This window comes from Glossina fuscipes, unplaced genomic scaffold (genome assembly GCF_014805625.2).
Source record: "Glossina fuscipes isolate IAEA_lab_2018 unplaced genomic scaffold, Yale_Gfus_2 43, whole genome shotgun sequence".
NCBI classification, from domain to species: Eukaryota; Metazoa; Arthropoda; class Insecta; order Diptera; family Glossinidae; genus Glossina; species Glossina fuscipes.
The window spans coordinates 3050275-3053786 of record NW_023998427.1 but is presented as its reverse complement, the minus strand read 5'-3'; the positions used below and the strand labels follow the sequence as shown (position 1 = coordinate 3053786).

The 3512-nt window shown below is 34.6% G+C and overlaps 1 protein-coding gene across 1 annotated transcript; it reads left to right on the top strand.

Annotated features, from left to right (window-relative positions):
- LOC119637108 (26S proteasome non-ATPase regulatory subunit 5) lies at positions 1 to 1923 on the top strand. The gene is made up of 3 exons (XM_038032936.1): positions 1 to 1133; positions 1192 to 1375; positions 1445 to 1923. Exons 1-3 carry the CDS (start codon positions 140 to 142, stop codon positions 1806 to 1808), a joined length of 1542 nt encoding a protein of 513 aa, XP_037888864.1. The 5' UTR covers positions 1 to 139; the 3' UTR covers positions 1809 to 1923.
- Positions 1924 to 3512: the final 1589 nt, after the last annotated feature.

Below are 3512 nucleotides of genomic sequence, written 5' to 3'. Positions count from 1 at the left end.
CTGTCAAAGAAAACCGAAGCATAACAACTCTGCAAAATCAGCTGTTTGTTTTTTTGAAGAAAGAATGAATAGGCTTTTTTAAATAACAAACATTCCTTAAGATTAAATATTGCTTAATTTTTTTATTCAAATTCCAACAATGTCTGAAGAATGGTTTACTCAGAAACTAGAAAGTCTGAAAATTAACACAGACAACATGTTATCCACTTTAAGCGAGATACGAGGACGTTTGAACGTGACACCAGATCTCGAGGTGAGGATAACCAATCGTTTGCTTAGTTGTCCGGAGATTTATGACTGCCTCGAGGAGGAAGGTGCAGGGCAAGATAAAACTAAATACCGAGAAAATGGTGGAGAGGCGCAGCGGTTGGATTTAGTTAGCGATATTTTGTCTATTTGTATGGCGAATTTAACGTTGAGGCAAAACGATTTTCCGCTCTTATTGCAGAGAGCTTTAGAGCACAAGAAGGCCCGCATTAGGGCTCTAGCTTTGAATACTATATTAAAAGAATTACAAAATCAAGTTAACTTAAACGGCAAGGATGAACAGTCGGTAGGCGATCTTTTGAGCGATGAGCTATTGCAATATGTTCTAAAAGGTTTGCAGGATATTGAAACTGAGGTTGGTAATCCGGCTTTAAGTATTTTGTTGATGGTTTTGGAAAACCATTTACATCAGCCGTGGGTAAAAGAATCCTTAACCGTTGCCCTTAACAAAGACGGCATTGTGAAATGTCGAACTTATGAGCTGGCGGTAGGCTTAGCCAAGCGTTCTCCAATAACATTGGAGAAAGTGGAATTTATTGTAGACCATGCTTTGGCTGAATTGGATAACGATGACATATTGATGCAAGTTAATATATTGGAGATATTGGTTTCATTGGCTGAACAAAATCATGGTTTGCTTTACTTAGAGAAACATCAGGTATATGACGTTATATGTAAACGTGTTGAAAGTGAAGATAACCCTTTGGATCGTTTATTGGTACCCGGTATAATGAAATTCTTTGGTAAAACTGCTCGTGTGCAACCACAAAAAATAATAACCGGGTATCCCCACATGATAAGATGTCTGTTTGAATGCCTGCATAGAGGAGATATTGCTAATTTACCAACCGCATTTGATACCCTAGGTAAATCGTCTGCTGTACGCTAATCACAATTCTTTCAGAACGTTTTTAAATTTTTTAGCAAACCTGGCACACACTCAACAGGGTGTTTCCTTGCTGGAGTTAAATTATAAAACTGCTTTGAAAGAGATATTTGAAGATTACCATTCATATTTGCGTAGCTTGGCATCAGATCTTAAAATCCGTGCATTTAATAGCTTAGAGGCTATTTTTACCTTCGAACAATCAGTATGCTCAGAAGTCAAGTAAGCATTCGGATATGGTTAAAAGTATTTCAAAACGAGCTATCTGAATGATTTTGTTATATTTTTTAGTTCAATTTTGCACACTTGGTTTTCTTATATGGGTCGTCACTCGGATAATATGGAATTCCTCTTGGATTATTGTCGTAATCCGTTTCCTGATATTAAGATTTCATCTCTCAACTTCATACGGGCTTTATGCTGCTTCGAATGGGGTGTTGAAGCGTTGAAGAATACGGCGGGATTATTAGAGTTCCTTTTAGATCGGAAAATTGAATTTGATAAGGAAGCAAAATATGCAAAGTATTGTGTAATCGAGCTGTTGGCCGATAGCAATGCGTTCGATGTTCAAACAAATCTCCAATTGCGTGGCTATGTCAATGAAGGTCCGTACTATGTACAAAATTTGCTTGATATAGCTGTGGAGGGTAATTGATTCACTTATGATAACAAAAGAAAGAAATTATTTGAAAGAAAAATTGAGTAATACTTGGAATGCATTTAAAAGAGCAATTTCAAAAAGAACACAAATATATTCAATTAGAAAGCAAGTCATTTAGTATAACATATCGAAGTGGCGGTGTTCTCTGTTGCGAAATTAAATTTGAGTTTAGTTCTTCACTTATGATTTAATAGTTATTAAGAAGAATTTAACGTCCTACATTTAATAACGATATTATTGCGGGCAGCTTTCTTGTCGACGAACTAAACCTAACGAAACATATTCAGTGTTCTTTGAAAAGTTCAAAAAATTATAAGCTATGTCATATACAAGTTAAAACTCAGTGTTAAATGTACTTTGGATCAAATGAATATGGAAGGGACCGATAAAAAATACGGGCTATGATGCTTTAATGCGTCAATAATATTTTTTTATATATCTGGGTAGAAATGAAGATTGACTGGGATCATTTCTCAAAAAGTTTATAAAAGTAATAGAATTTACAATATGAACTTAATTATTTAATATATTAATAAAAGTGGTTCCAAATCGATATTGTGTTTGGAAAAACACAACGCGTTTTCATAAAAAAGTTCCTTCTATTTATCGATTTCAATTAAAACAAATAATATAAACATACTGTAGCCGGGTGTTTAGAATGAAATATTTATTTCATGAAAAAAAAGTGTGTATATAATTTCATTTTAGAAAAAAAATATAAATATTTTAGCATTTTCACTTAAAAAAGATTCAAAATAAGTAAATATCAAATTTTTCTTCCACTTTTATATGTTCCTTCCAAAATTGTTGCTCTCGTTCATCTCTTTCTTAAAGTTGTTTTCCGATATATCTCTGCTCCCACTCGTCCCTTTGGCTAACGCTCAGTAAGAGGCTGTCCATAGTCTTATACAGCTTATTTTTCGGGTTGATTCTGGTACGTGCTCTAGTTCCTGGCACAGTGTTAAATACATGGGGCGTATTGTTACTTGGCCCTATCATGGTGTTTCGGGCATGATGTTGAACTCCTCTGACATATTGTTGCTTACCCACAGTGTGATGTTAATTGACTTTGGCACATTGCTATTTATTTCGGGTATGGTGCTACAATCCTCTGGTCGTGGATTAGACCTCTCTCATGCGTTTTTCTTATATCCAATAAGAGGCACTACAAAAGATAAAATACGTAGCCGTTAAAAATAATAAAGTTTAAGTGATATCTTACCTTTGCTTTAACATCCACGCCAATAGACAGTAAAGTTGGCAGTCTATCAACAGCAATTGTCCAAAATGTCGTTGCAGCTCTTTCTTCAAACCTACATGGTTTATTAACTTGTCGTCTGTGCCATTGTAAGGCTAAGCGATAAATTATAATTTAGTAAAATATCAAAATGCAAAATTTCGTGACAAGAACGAAAAGATACGAGTATGCCGAAATATTGGTTACGTGAAACTTTCACTGGAGTGGAAGTGTGCGTTTCTTCTTTGTTGTTTGTTACGCGTTACTTTGCAGTGAAAATAAATAAGATAAATGTACATATACCAAAAGGAGCTATAATTTGGAACCTATTGGAAAATAACAATGAAAAGAGCTAACTTACATGTTACGAATTTTACATGAATTCACTTCAGATAATGGCTATGCTAGACTGTTGTCTAGTTTATCTATACATATATAAATGCAACAAGTAGATTGGGTGC

What these genes read in the sequence shown, in the direction of transcription:
- LOC119637108 (XM_038032936.1), top strand. Translation starts at nt 140, where the DNA reads ATGTCTGAAGAATGGTTTACTCAGAAACTAGAAAGTCTGAAAATTAAC. An exon ending in AACCGCATTTGATACCCTAG is followed by an intron (nt 1,134 to 1,191) that starts GTAAATCGTCTG and finishes TAAATTTTTTAG; the next exon opens with CAAACCTGGCACACACTCAA. An exon ending in TCAGTATGCTCAGAAGTCAA is followed by an intron (nt 1,376 to 1,444) that starts GTAAGCATTCGG and finishes TATATTTTTTAG; the next exon opens with TTCAATTTTGCACACTTGGT.